Source organism: Mus caroli, unplaced genomic scaffold (genome assembly GCF_978045245.1).
Source record: "Mus caroli unplaced genomic scaffold, Mus_caroli_1 scaffold_19, whole genome shotgun sequence".
NCBI lineage: Eukaryota > Metazoa > Chordata > Mammalia > Rodentia > Muridae > Mus > Mus caroli.
In genome coordinates this window covers 59,216,573-59,229,490 of record NW_028227274.1, presented here as the reverse complement: position 1 = coordinate 59,229,490, position 12,918 = coordinate 59,216,573, and the positions used below count along the sequence as shown (strand labels likewise).

Below are 12,918 nucleotides of genomic sequence, written 5' to 3'. Positions count from 1 at the left end.
CTGCAGATCACATTTCTATCACCAGATCTGACCTTTCTTTTAGGCAAAGTCTCTCAATGCTGCAGCCCTGGCTGCTCTAGAACTCATTGTGTAGACCAGGCTGGCCTTGATCTCACAGAGCTCACCCTGCCTCTGCCTCCCCAGTGCTAGAATTAAATTATGTGTGTTTACCATACCCATCTGATTTTCTTAGTAACACTCCTCACTTCTTTGCTGTACCCAGTTCACAGGTATGTTTCATGCACTGCTCGGCTTCATTCCCAATAAAACAGGATGCTGGGAACACAACCTTGTCCACTGGTTACTGTCACATTCTAGGGACCCAGCGTGAAGCTGATGAGAGGCTTATCCAAGCTCCTAGCACAAGCAAGTGGCAGAGCTTCTTGTCAGTTTCTGCTAATACTTGCAGCACTGGTAATCAATTTGTGCGTGACTCAGTCTCAGCCCACAGTGATGAGACATCCAGGCAAGTTCAGAGCCTCCACACCCTGCCTGGCGCTAGTGAACATGGCCCCTCATACCCATGCTGACAATTTGGGGGCCTTCATCCCGCTCTGGTTGGGTCATCCTTGGGGTATTGAGGTTAAATTGGAGAATAGTTTACTCCCAGGAGCCAGATAATCTCAGCAGGACAGGCAGGGACAGAGCCTTCCAAGCACACAGACTTTGTCTCAGAGAGGATGGGCTCCTGCAAGCAGGTGTACACAGGTTGTAACCTGCGAGCAGGGGACCACAGAGGAATGATGAATGAAGGAGGGCACTGAAGGCAAGAAAGTCTCCTCCCCATTCTGGGATATAAGAGAAATAATCCAAAGACCAGGGGCTCTTAACATGTGGGTCACAGCCCCTTTGCAGGTCAAGTGACCTTTACACGGAGGTCATATATCAGATATCCTACATATCAGGAGAGTGTGGGGGAAGCCAGATTTATAAGACTCAACGCCTCCTATAGGGGTCTCAGCGAACCTCAGAGATGGCTCATGAGCCTGGAGCCTGAGAAGGTCGCTGCCTGGCCACTGCAGCAACCGCATTTGTGTTCCCAGAGTCCCTAGGAGGTTCACAGAGCAGCTGGTGGGGTCCAGCTCAGAGCACGTGGCTGCCATCTACTAAGCTAGAAGGTTGACTGTCCTAGAACCTCACAGAGACGATTCAACTCCAGGGTGGAGCTCAGAAGGTTACATTTTAAGACTGGAAGTGGGGCCTGGCAGGGATGTGAAGATGCAAAAAAAAAAATTACGTTTCATTTTATTTGCTTATGGTTTCTTTGAATGACACTAGGAGGATTCTTTTGTTCTTAAGAACTAATTTTAAAATGCATATAAAAATATCTCCCGGAGCTGGGAACTACTTGCTAGAAGAGGCCAGGCAAGGTGTGTGCTAGAGGAGGCCACAGCTTGCTGAAAGGGGTGGATAGACGCCCTGGGTAGGTCTGCTCCTGCAGAGAGCTGCAGGATGTCATCCCAGAGAGGCAGCAGGAGAAGTTTAGAGAATATTGCCAAATGTGACAGCTGTAAAAGCCCCCTGTGGAGGCGAGTGACATGAGAAGACTGCTCAAGGAATCTCTGTTCCCCTCCCTGCTGGGAAAGAGCACTGGCAGGCGACAGCAGGCATCCAGAAAGTTCCTTGTTTCCAGTCCCCTGCACCTAGTCTCCTAGGCAGGGTTACTTTCCCCCCAAAAGGTCTTGGGTAGTGGCTGCTTGACACAGCCAGATTCTGTTCGGGGGTGGTTAGTCATCTTCCCAACAGGAGTGACGACCTTTGTCTCTCAGGATATGTGCCCCGAGACAATGATAAGTCGGTCCAACAACTCCAGCACCCAGCAGGATGCTCCCTTCTTATCTTCCTGTCACTATTCTAGCCTGGGGGGTTCTTAACATGTGGGTTGCAGCCCCTTCTCACAGGGTTTGCATATCAGATATTTTATCTATCAGATATTTGCATTATAACTCATAACAGTAGCAAAGTTCTGGTTACGAAGTAGCAACAAATATAATTTTATGGCTAGGGGGGTCAGCACAACAGGAGGACCTGTATCAGAGGGTCCCAGCATCAGGAGAGTTGAGAACCATTGCTCTGACCTTATGTCTAGCATCTCAGGAATTGAGGTACAACCAGGCACACAACAAAAAGGCTGCTCCAGCCAGGCTTGCCAACAGGGGGCAGCACTCTAGTCGGACTTCTTGCCTACCTAGCTCCTTGCCTCTGGCTCTGACTCTAGTCTGTCCACAAGTTTGGCCTTTTTATACTAGTTATGCCAGCTGGGGACTCTCAGAACCTCTCCTCAGTGCAGGATGCAGAAAAATAAACAGACAGAGCATTGTCGGCCAGACAACAGAGCAGGAGACAAAAGGCGGTAATCACAGGCCAGTTTAAGTCTTGCTGGGAGGCCCACAAAGAACAGTGTGAACACCCTATCCAGCATTCACAGGCCCTTCGCCAGCTCAGCACCTGTTGGGCCCTCATCCAAACACAGTTGCAGTCTTCAAAACAGTGAAACACTATATCTCTTTCCCATGATTTTGCAACCACCTTACCCAACAGAATTCTCACACCAGTCTTCAAGACCTCTATCTGGGGTGGATGTCAGCTTGCCAATATACTGAGGACTTGGTCACCCACTACTGCCCTAAACACATAGGGATGACCAGGAGTCTTCTGGGCAGACTTCCCAAACTCCAGTGCCCCTGAGCATCTTATTAAGAGACGAGTTTAACTATTTTACGTCTGAATGGGGACCATCGCTCAGGGAGGCTGCCACTACTGGCCGGGATCAATTATAAGATTTAGGAGCCAATGTACCTAAAGCCTCTGCAAGCTAGACTTAGACCTTTTCAAAACCAGGCCATACCTCAGAGCACCTATTCAAAACCTGGAGTGACAGGAGCAGAACCACAGACAGGTTCACAAGCAGCAAGCACCTACGCCTGGTGAGGGCGCTGTCCTGGGTGCTGAGCACAGAACGCTGGATGAGTCCTGGCTGCTCTGTTGGGGCTCACAGTCACCATGAACCGGGGATTAAAACACTCGACCACAGTGGTGAACAGAATGAGGTGGGCCACATGGAAAGAAAAAAAAAAAAAAAAAAAACAGCAGGGAGATAAAAATGGAGACTGAAGAGAGCAAAGAAACGGCTTTGAGGATATGACCGAGGGGAGACCTGGAAGGAGAAAAATGGCTGCCCCCATAAAAAGAAGCAGGCTAAACACTCGGGCAGAGACACAGCAAAAGCAGAGGCTGGAAGGCAAGCCTTGAAGGGCATGGCAGAGGGGAGAGGGAGTACTACTGAGGGCTTGAGCTATCTGGGGGATGCGGTAACATTGAGCCTGCAGTCCCCGAGGAAGGAAAGTGAAGAGTCTATTCTCTTCACACCCTCAGAAGGAAGAGCCTCTTAGCCTGCCAATACTGTCTCCCAGGGGTCAAGCTTGGGGTTCAGGTCTAGGGCAAGAACTATGGCCGAGTAGGAAAACTGGCCGGGGGTGGGGGGGAGGGGAGGCAGGCAGCGCAGGAACCTACCTCTGGCTGAAAGCTTCTTGGTGTTGATAATCTTGGCAGCATACTCCTGACCAGCCAGCACCTTCACACACCTGCGCACCACAGAGAAGGCTCCCCTGGGGGACAGAGAACAACGTGATGTAGTGAGGGGACCCGAGAGCTGTCTCCCTGGGCTACCAAGAGCTCCTACAGATAGATGTACCATGCAAGGAAGGGAGCTGTCCATTGCAGTCACCTATGTCACGGGGCTCCTGCGGAGCACAGGTCAGGAAGATCCAGAGAGGGGCCCAGATCCTTGGCCTCGTGCAAGAGGAGCCTTCTGGCTCTATAAAAGTTAGGTCACCAAGTTATAAAACGTTAGGAGCCTGGAGTGAGAATCACAGAATCTAGGTCTCTGAGAATCTTTAGGGCTTTGTTCTTTGAATAAGTAATACATCACATAGCTCCAAGTTCAAAGGAGGTAAATATGTAGGCCCTGAGAAGTCCTGCCTCCACTCCTAGGTCCCCAACCAGTAAGGGGTCCTTCTAGAGGCCTGGAGTCTCTTCTTACAAATCCTCCCCTCACAGACAGCACCAGGCAGGTATATTGTTCTGTTTCCTCCTTTCTATAGTTTACATGTTTTTCCTTTGAGACGGGGTCTGACTATGTAGCCCTGGCTGGCCTAGAACTCATAAAATTTAACTCAGATCTACCTGCCTCTGTCTTTCAAGTGCTGGAATTAAAGCCATGCACCACCATACCCAACGCAGTTGATATATTTTGAAGGCCATCATCCTTCATTTAAAAAAAAAAAAAACCTCTTCATCACAAAATATGTAAGTATATGACTGTCTTATAGCCTAGTGTCCTGGCCAGTTTCCTGATTGAGGTCCCCTACTGAAAGGCAGGTTGGTTTAATCTCTAGCTATTAAAAACAATACCCCAATAGCCTTGAATTTGTGCATTAGAATTGCATTAATTCTAGTTCTCTGGAGACAGACAAGTAGATCTCTCTGTGAGTTCAAGGCCAGCCTGTTACACCTAGTATGTCCCAGGCTAGCCAGGGCTACATAGTAACACTGTCTCAAAAACCAAAAACAAATAAACAACCCCTCCCCCTTAAGAAAGTATTGCATTTCCTGTATGTGTCTGAGTCTCTGGGATAAGCTCCATTTACTAATGTTTTTTGGTCAAGGAGGGCAGGTGATATTTGGAAACTTTGATAATGAAGTTTTATGAACTTCTTTTCTTTTCTCTCTTTTTTAAATGATTTATTTCATTTATGTATATGAGTACACTGTCGCTGTCTTCAGACACACCAGAAGAGGATATCAGATCTCATTTACAGATGGTTGTGAGCCACCATGTGGTTGCTGGGATTTGAACTCAGGACCTCTGGAAGAGCAGTCAGTGCTCTTAACCACGAGGCAGTCTCTTCAGCCCAACTTATTTTCTTAATAGTTTACGCTATGGGTTGAATCTGAAACGTCCCCACAGACATGTGCCTTGAAACCTTGTTCTCCAGCTTCTGGCTTTGTTTGGGGAGGCTGTGGAACTTTAGGAAGTGAGGTATAGTTAGCAGGAGCAGGTCTCTAGAGCTTAGCCTTTGAAGGTTACACTGTCATGATATGAACAGACAATCACACGTCGCTACTTCCTGAATTAAGCAGCTCTGTTGTGTGTGACTAGCCGCAAAGCACCAAAACCCTCTGAAACTATGAGCCAAAGTTGGTCTTCATATATATATATATATATAGAGAGAGAGAGAGAGAGAGAGATGCGTACCCTTGTCAAAGTGGTGTATTGCCAAGCATTTTTGTTTTTGCAAGGAAGAAGGGTAAGAAATGGTGATTTGGCAGAGACTCAGGTGTGTGTGTGTGTGTGTGTGTGTGTGTGCACATGACTGTGCTGACGCATGGACTCATACAAGCACATGGAGGCCAGAGCAGGATGTCAGAAGTCTCCCTCTATCACACTATACCTTATTTCCTTGAGACACGGTTTTTCACCAAACTGGAGCTGGCCATTTCCGCTAAGCTGGCTGCCCATCAAATTCTCAGGATCTTCCTGCTTCTTTTCTCCCAATACTGGGGCATAGGCAGGTGCAGCAATGTCTGGCTCTTTATGAGGTGCTGGATATGGGAACTTGGGTCCTCATACTTACAGAATAAGCACCGTCTTACCCAACAAGTCATACCCCTAGTCCAGTCTCTACACTTGGTTTTAGGAGTGAAGTTGAACATCTTTTAAACGTGCTTTAAGTAGCTCCTGGAATTTTATCCTTCACTAGAAGAGACCTGGGCGTGAGGGCTGTGAGTCTCAGAGCTCACAAGAGATCTGGGCATGAGGGCTGTGCATCTCAGAGCTCGAGTCACAAGCCGAGCACCACTGTTGTCACATGGAATGGGACATGGCTCAGTTTTTCAAGGAAAAGGAAAAGTCTGGATGTTGGCAAGAAATTTCCTGATTTTTTAACTGTTGGCTCCTTATTTCAAAATAATTTGAGCATAGAACCCAAGAAAGCTTGTCTGAGGCTGGATCTGAGCTTGAGCTGCCATTTTGCACTTCTCCGCGAAAGCCAATTTGTCAACTCTGCATGTCATCACAGAAGAGGCTTCTGAGGGGTACTGTGTCCCAGTCTTTACTGTCCTCTTACTGATGACCAGCAGAGAGAGCGCAGGAAGACTTCCTGGACACTAGTGTGCTCTTATTGTATGAATCATCCAGACACAGTCCAGAACTATAGTTCAGAGGCCTCCTGTGTGGAGCAGAGCTCAAGACACGGAGCACCAGGATACAGCTCTGTGTAGAGTGCTCCAAGTTTACAAGCAACGTTGTACCTAGGTCTCAAATATTTGCACTTCTGGGTTTTTAACATCCACACTGAGTACCTCTCCAACCTCCTGCTCAACTCCCAAAAGCCTCCAAACTTCCACCCCACCCCCCCACCTAAAAGGATGGGCAGGCCTATGCTACAAGATGGTTGGGTGACTCCTGTGAACCCTGGTATCTGGAGAGCTGAGCCAGAGTCTCTCTTCTTGCCATTAACATGTGAAGCAGGAGCAAGACCCTAGGTGGACACACTCTAGTTGGCTCAACATAGGGCAGCGAAAAGTAAGTGCCTGGGAAATGACAGAGAAGGATGAGACAGACAGGAATGGCCTGAATCACATGTACTCTGAAGGCCTCACACAATAGCTTATTCTAGGGCTGTCGGTCCCATCTGCTCTTCACTGATAAGAAAGCAGAGAGACCCCTGTCACCTCCTTGAGACACTGCCTCAGCTACAGGGTCTACACTGTTCTCCATGAAGCCCTAGTGGCTTCTTTTATGCCAACCAGTCCTCCTGCCATCTGTAGCCCTCTTTATATATCTTGCAAGTCAGTTATGATGCCATCCAGAGTTAGGGAAGGTCTGCAGGTTAAGGGCTCCATTCCATAGCACTATGCCCTCACGCCAGGTGCCAGATGTAGGAAATGGTCCCTCAGGTTGCCCATCCTCCTGTACAACTTTGCTAACAATCGGGAGTTTTTACTGCTGCTCTCAAATTGGAGACTTTTCTATGATGGCTTCCAGAAACTCAGAAAAACACGTTTGCTAGTGTGTTATATAATATAAGACACGGTGAAGAATACAGATGAGCAGCTGGAGAGAGAGAAACAGAGGCCAAAGCCTGGGAGATTGGAGCACAGGCACTCTATCCCACTGGAGCTGAGATGACCCAGCCTGATGCTCCTAGATGTATTTCCTCTCACAGAAGGTGTCCAGGCCCTGTGCATGGAGAGTCTTTGTGCAGACTTCATCGTGTAACTGTGATCAATCATTAACTTGATTTTGAGTCCTCTCATCTCCCCAGAGAATGAAGAACAAGAGGGGTTACAAGCCTTCCAATCAGCACTTCGTGTTTCTGAAACCAACCTCCACACAGAAACCCATAATGAGTCACCTCATAAGAATCAAGGTGCTTCACCTGGAAATCCCAGGGGAGATAAGAGTTTTGTGTCGGGAACTGGGGTCAAAGACTAAATATGAGAATAAAAAATGTTCCAGTTACCCCTATTATTCAGGAAATTGCAAGAATTTAGCAGCACTGCACCAAAAACTAAAAGGACTAAACATATATTATATTCTATCAGTCTAATGATGCTATCCCATCCCTGGCCTGGCCCTCATGGGGGCTTTGTTATCATTTGTTCTTGTCTCTCCCACCCAACTCGTGAGTTCCTATGCCTAGTCCCTGGTACCTAGTACTTGATACCTAGCACTTAGTACTCAACATCCAGCATCTGGAACCTAGCATCTAGTACTTGGTACCCAGTATCAAGAACCACTAGCCAGCACCTCCATAAAATGAACCTACAAGATCAGGCAGTGATTTTAAGCAACAGTGGAAGCCACAGAAATGAGGCAGGAGGGAGGATCTCAGTCAAGAGCACTGGGGACAGAAATAGACATTTGAAGACAAGAAGACAGCTGGCATTTCAGAGGCATCCATCTTACCTATGCAGAGGAATGGGCCAGAAAGCCATTCATTGTCAGGCTCCTGCACAAGCATAAACCTTGATTCCCATGAGACGTTAGAGGGAAATGTTTCAGTGGCTTCATCTGAGCAGGGTTCTGAGCTGCCTAGACCTGGTAGGGCCTTGCCTTATTCACCAGTACCTGGCCCATGGTGGGTTCATAGCTAGACCGACCATCATTAGTGTGGGTCAGGTAGGTGCAATCAATTGCCACACACACACACACACACACGCACACACACACAGATAGAGAGAGAGAGAGAGAGAGAGAGAGAGAGAGAGAGAGAGAGAGAGAGAGAAATTTTAACTCCCTTTCCTCTGCAGGCAGTCTTCCTGTCCTATTACATATTCTACCTCCTGGAATCAGCATCGATTGGGCCACTGAATGGGCTCTATGCAGGCAGATTCACAGATCCCACGGAGCTGGGGCCTAGGAGCCACATCTACTGAAGAAGACAAGTCTCTCTCACTGAGCAAGCACAACACAGCTTTCCTATAAGCTGAGGGTTGCTACTCAGGGATGCTGAGCCCTCAAAGGACATCCTGAGATTGTTGCCCAAGGGCAGAGATGCACTGCCGTCCTTGGGTGCTCAGAGGAGGCACCTCCCAAGTCAGGACCCAGATCCAGACCCCAGGATACAGATACTCTCAAGCCTGGGTACTGCTAGACTCTTCATGACCCTACAGCAACCTTGGGATGAAAATCCCCATTTCACAGATCTGGAAAGTGCAGCTCCAAGTGAGAAGGAACATGTCTAGGGAGGCAGCAAAGAGAACTCAGCTCACTTAAGTCTTTCCTCCCAGCTCCACTGAAGGCAGGCAAGTGGAGTCACCAAGAGCTGGGGCTCACAGAGGTCCTGTCCTGGTTAGCCCCCAAAGACTGTGTGACTCTGAACTTAGCCTCTGATCTTCTTTCTCCCCTTAAGAGGGCAGTGGCTACACCCACTCTGGGTGCTCTGGGAGACTAGGGGAGGTCACTGTGGAGCACTTGGCCCAGGTCTAGGATTGCAGAACACAGTACAGAGTAGAGGGTGAGAGGGGCCCGTTGAGGCAGCAGAGGCCTAAGAAAGGGAGCTCCTCCCAGCCCTTCAGCTTTGTGGATCTGTCTACACTGACCAAGGCTCTCTTCCTGTCACGATAGGGACTGGACAAACAGGGTAGCCGAGAGTCAGGGATCCAAACTGAGAGTGAGGCAAGCCGCCTGCAGCTCTCCCTTCTGCTTCTTGCATTCTTTGTTTAGAAAAGGCTTGTTGGTTCATTTCTGTCCTGCATGAGCAAGCGACTGCAGCTCAGAAGCTTTGGCAAATGGGGGAGCTAGCCCCACCGTTCCCAGGGCTCTGAGCTGAGTAGGGGGTTGGTTAGTTAGCAGGCCAGAGCCTGCCAGGCAGAGCAGAAATATCAAGGAGACCAACCAAGATAGAGAAGACATGGGGAAGAAGTAGCCCCAAAGCCGGACATGGTGGCACACACCTTTAATCTCAGCACTCGGGAGGATTTCTGAGTTCAAGACCAGGTTGGTCTACAAAGTGAGTTCCAGGACAGCCAGGGCTATACAGAGAAACCCTGTCTCAGAAAAACAGAAGAAGAAGAAGAAGAAGAAGAAGAAGAAGAAGAAGAAGAAGAAGAAGAAGAAGAAGAAGAAGAAGAAGAAGAAGAAGAAGAAGAAGAAGAAGCCCCAAAGGAAAGGGAAGAGAAGATGCTGGGACAGGATGAGGGGGATTTCTTGAGACTACCTGTGAAAGTGCTCCTGTGTTCCTGATAGGGAGGTGTTTCCTAAGCCCAAGGACAAAGATGGGCAGTGTTCAGGATGTAGACAGGGAGGGTAGACTGTGTTCCTGGCTATAAAGGGAGGTAAAGGCAAATGGGGGGGTGGGTGGAACCCTGCTTCCAGACACAAGGAGAGGGCACCTGGACACACAGGTGGTGACTAGCACCTGGCTCTAGCTGAGTCTGTGGCACCATGAGTTATTTGGTAGGAGACAGCACAGGTGTGCCACTCTCAGAATTTCTCTATGTGTCCAGGAGCTGTAGCTAGGTAGAGGTATATGTGTGAGGCTAAGACAGCACCGGAGAGTGGGGCTTTCGGGTCTCAGCCATTCTGAGAGAACTTAGCTAGGAGTGGGCCCTGTGGGCTTCAGTCTCTTCCCTGGCAACATGGGGTTGAGGAAAGGTTGTGACTCCACGGTACAGAGACCTGTCTGCTTCAGTGTTGTAGCCTAGTCAATGGCTCCTGCTATCCTCTGGTCCGGCTAAGAGTAGCCCAGCCTGAGTTCAAATCTCCATCCTTGTTCAGGCCCTTAACTGGCAAGTGACATCATCTTAGTTTGCCTGCCTCTTCCCCCACAAGATGCGGACAATAGAGTCCCCACCCTGAGCAGTTGCTTCAATGCGATAATGAGGCAGGCATGTGTTCAGCCAAGTCCCTGGAGTACAGTAAATGCTCAAGAAAGGATGCCTTGTATGGGAACCGTTAGATCAAGAGGATGAAAACAGTTAGCCTCGGTGGAAACAGAACGGACCCTGTCTGCTGAGTTTACTGGGTTAGGGGGAAGGAGGGGGGTCTGGCAAAGAGGGAAGGGGCCTCTCCTCAGGGCTGAACAGTCTCTCCTGGGTGTGTACCCCACCCAGCACCAGGCAGACAGCATGAGGACAGCAAAGTGGGTCTATTGCTGAGAATGTGGGAACGCGCTAATGGGCTGTGAAGAGCGACTCTGGCACTGGGAAATTGTTTTCTGGCTGACAATCAGAGCTGGTGTCCTGGTGTCCTGGGTGTGGCTGACTGCCAGCCACAGGTGCCCACAATTATCTCTGGCCTAGACCCTCTTGAAGGGTTGCCATGGCAGCCAGGGGACTAGCTGGGAAATGAGAAGACCAGAACCCTCACCCAGCTGGCTTACCCTGACGGGTTGGGTTTCAGTTTCCCTATGTAAAAGAGGAGAGTGATGAATTCTAGCCCGACTTCCTCCTGGACACCCCCAGGCAGGTTCCTTCACCTTCCTCCATTGCCTCTCAAGGTCTCAGCAGAAAGGAACATGTCTGTGTGAAGACAGCCTACTTGTGAACTTGCCCTGCACTCAGCACCCTTGGGGTCCGGCAGTCTGGGATGCTTCCAGTCCTCCGTTGACTGCTTTCATAAATACCCTGTCCCCCGATAAAGTGAAACACACGTCCTCTCAAGTCAGCAGCCTGGTTGCCTGATTCCCTCTTCCTTCATGCTGCCAAACTTCCAGAACAAATGTCCGACATCCGCTGCCTCCTCTTCCCACCTCCCACACTCCGGGAACCCACCGCAATCTGGTCACCGCCCCCAAGGCTCCATGGAAGAGATACGTATGCCAGGCTCGCCCACCAAGTGCCTCCCCTTCCCCCAGCTCTGGCAGCACCCCTTGGGCCTAATCTTCCTCCCCTGCCCCACCCTGTGGGTACTTGGTACCTTGAACTACAGAGCATGGCTCTGTAGTTCATCCTCAACAATAATAGCCCTTCTGTCCATTGCCTACCAACTGCCACTCCCTGTTCTCTCTGCATCTGTTCTCTGGTCACTTCCTCCTCCAGCCCTGGACCAGGGCTATTAGCTAGGCCTCCGGGAAGGATCTAGGCTTTGATGAATCCATTTACAGTGTCATTAAAATGATCCTGTGTCTGTATGAGCTCTGGGCAACGGCTGTATAACTCTTCTTCAACTTCACAAAGGAACCCGTGGCTCCCCTCGCCCCCCGGAAGGGTTTAACCACTCTGGCTGTCAACCCTAGAGATCTACACACATGGGTTCCTCCTGCTTCCAGAACCCCAGTCCCATCTATTGAGCTATTCATCCTCCTGTGGGATGAATAGCTCCCCCAAAACCTCCCTCTGTTAAGATCTGTGAACCATCCATCTCTCTGAGCCACTGAGATGAGCTCAGAAGGTTCCTGGCCCAGTAGAGATGGACCTGCTGTCTGGGATAGGATTTGAACCTGGTCCTACTGTTCTCAGTAACATAACCCAGGCAAGCTGATCTGACTGCCCAACTCAGAGCAGATATGGTTATAACATCTACGGGGGGCGGGGGGGGGGCAAAGAGATAATAATGGCCACCAGAGCATTGTCTCATCTGGTAGGATACAGTATGAGACCCATCTGGCTATGTGGTGAGGTGGTACGCCCAGTATATCTTACCGCAAAGGTCAGCAGATAAAGAAACCGAGGCTGAGAAAACTTTAACGAGGTCTTCCGACTCAGATCATTGTTTTTAATACCTTGCACAGTCAGGGTGGGAGAGAACCCTGACTTGGGATCTACAGCTGTGCTTTAAGTCTGTGAGAAATGGCCAAAGATTCCATGTGTTAGAAAAGAGAGCAGTGAGCAAGGGGTGTGGCCGTAGTTTATACACACATCCCCCAATCCTCAAAATCACTAAAAAGCTATGGCCAGCAGAGTTCATTTTGGAAGCAAAAGGGAAGTCTGACACAAAGCATTTTCACAGTTCTCTGCACCCTTAAGCAGGGCTTTCCCATCAGCGAGACCAACGGTTGATGAAGTTATGTATAATCCCTCCCTCTTTGTGTATTTGTATGTATGTTTGTTTGTTTGTATTAGGCAATGGTATCCTTTCTTTTTTTTGTTGTTTTGTTTTTTTTGTTGTTTTGTTTTTCGAGACAAGGTTTCTCTGTGTCGCCCTGGCTGTCCTGGAATTCACTTTGTAGACCAGGCTGGCCTCGAACTCAGAAATCCACTTGCCTCTGCCTCCCGAGTGCTGGGATTAAAGGCATGCACCACCACGCCCGGCTTGGTATCCTTTCTTAATAATAACCACGTAAAACTGAGCTATGCCAATTCCAGACAGCAAACTGGTGAGATAGGGCCAGGCCCAAGACATCCTCTGCTTCATGTGCTTTCTCTTCCTGCCGCCACAGCACCTCTGTGAGCAGATGGCCACATGCCACA

At 49.2% G+C, this 12,918-nt stretch overlaps 1 protein-coding gene across 4 annotated transcripts in view; it reads right to left on the bottom strand.

Annotated features, from left to right (window-relative positions):
* Positions 1–12,918, bottom strand: part of Camk2a (calcium/calmodulin dependent protein kinase II alpha) — a 62,366-nt gene that overhangs the window by 42,281 nt on the left and 7,167 nt on the right. For all 4 annotated transcript variants that reach the window (XM_021150264.3, XM_085833572.1, XM_021150265.3 and 1 more), the window contains exon 2: positions 3,514–3,608. In XM_021150264.3, the coding sequence (XP_021005923.1) occupies positions 3,514–3,608 (95 nt within the window). The remainder of the gene's footprint in view (positions 1–3,513; positions 3,609–12,918) is intronic.